This window comes from Seriola lalandi, unplaced genomic scaffold (genome assembly GCF_002814215.2).
Source record: "Seriola lalandi dorsalis isolate HSWRI2012SDOR001 ecotype SW California unplaced genomic scaffold, Sedor1 jcf7180002035493, whole genome shotgun sequence".
Classification (NCBI taxonomy): Eukaryota; Metazoa; Chordata; class Actinopteri; order Carangiformes; family Carangidae; genus Seriola; species Seriola lalandi.
Window position 1 is genome coordinate 1 of NW_019506069.1, and position 1,335 is coordinate 1,335.

Genomic DNA, 1,335 nt, shown 5'->3' on the forward strand with positions numbered 1-1,335 from the left:
TCTGTTCTTCCCCGCAGGTGTGCTGTTAGCATCTTTCTTGGCCTTTGCTACCAGGATGACTGCTAACCAGGCTATTGTATATGTACGTGCTAAACGCCCTGGTTCAATCCAAACCCGAGGTCAGCTGCGTTGTGTCAGAGAGTTTGTCCAGTTCCTTGCCCCTTTGAGGAGTGTGTTTTCCTGTGCTGAGCCTCGATTCAACCCAGTCACGCTTTCCCAGTACCTGAACCGCCAGAGACACATACTGCATGGCTATGAGAGGAAGGAGCTGAGGTACCTGCCAAAGATTGTCCAGCTAGTGTCTAGACTGCTGTTGGACATTGCAGATAATCGACAGGTGATCGAGGAGGACATTCTGGAGGCCCCTGATATTCACGACATAGAGATGACTCTCAGTGTCATTGAGAAACTGGGCCCTGAAATGTTTTCAAAGCAGCCCCGCTTACCAGGTACGCTCACCTTACCCAGACATTTCAACGAGCCACCCATCTTCTACCACCGCAAAAGTCTGAGCTACAGTGAGTCCGACTTGAGACGACTGGGCTCAAAGCTCAATCTCCTCACGCAACCTCTCGGATCCCTGTCCCAGAGTAATGTTGAAATGACTATTTCCCCATCTGAGGTCACTCTCCCTACATCCAAGCGTCAAGGTTCGACTAGCAACACATCTGACATCTCACACAGCTCAACAGGTTCGCTGTGGAAAGTCAAGAATGATGAAAACTATAAAGATGGAGTTATTTTGCTGAAGAAAGTGAAGCAAAAAACCATCCAACGTAGTGAGTCCATGGGGAAATATGAAGCTACCAAAAAGGGTAGCATGTTGTCCAGATGGAAGGAAGAGCAGAGGGAAGAGTTAGCTCTGAATGTAATGAAATCTCAAGGTAGAGGTGAGGATCAGTCAGAGAAGTCAGAGGTGCCCTTTATCACCCTGCAGTCAGAGTTGTCCCTGGATGCAAGGAGGTTGCTAGTGGCACAGGCCCTGGCAGTGGACCTTTTTCTTGAAGGGGAAGACGAGCACAAGAACAAAGTCTTTTCTTGGCAGGTAACTGACCCATACAGTAGCGTAGTTGTAGAAATGGACACCATGCATGTAGGAATGTATCAGAAACTATGCAATGCTTAGAATCTATCCACCACAAAGAATGATGTTATGCTAAAATGTTAGTTACGTTACCTGTAATGCATCGATCCAAGGCCAAAATGTACAATCCACACCCTGACATGACATTTTGAGTTGGTCATTTGAGTTTTTCCTACATGACAAACAACAATATTACCTTCCTTAATTACAGGTAAAGAACAGCAACACATCCCCTAACCCACACATACAGA

At 46.6% G+C, this 1,335-nt stretch overlaps 1 protein-coding gene across 1 annotated transcript; it reads left to right on the forward strand.

The window, feature by feature from the left end:
* The first annotated feature begins 23 nt into the window (after window positions 1-23).
* LOC111647578 (protein tyrosine phosphatase domain-containing protein 1-like) lies at window positions 24-1,311 on the forward strand. The gene has a single exon (XM_023397202.2). The coding sequence runs from the start codon at window positions 56-58 to the stop codon at window positions 1,124-1,126; it is 1,071 nt and encodes a 356-aa protein (XP_023252970.2). The 5' UTR covers window positions 24-55; the 3' UTR covers window positions 1,127-1,311.
* Window positions 1,312-1,335: the final 24 nt, after the last annotated feature.

Coding starts and splice junctions, on each gene's coding strand:
- LOC111647578 (XM_023397202.2), top strand. CDS start 56: ATGACTGCTAACCAGGCTATTGTATATGTACGTGCTAAACGCCCTGGT.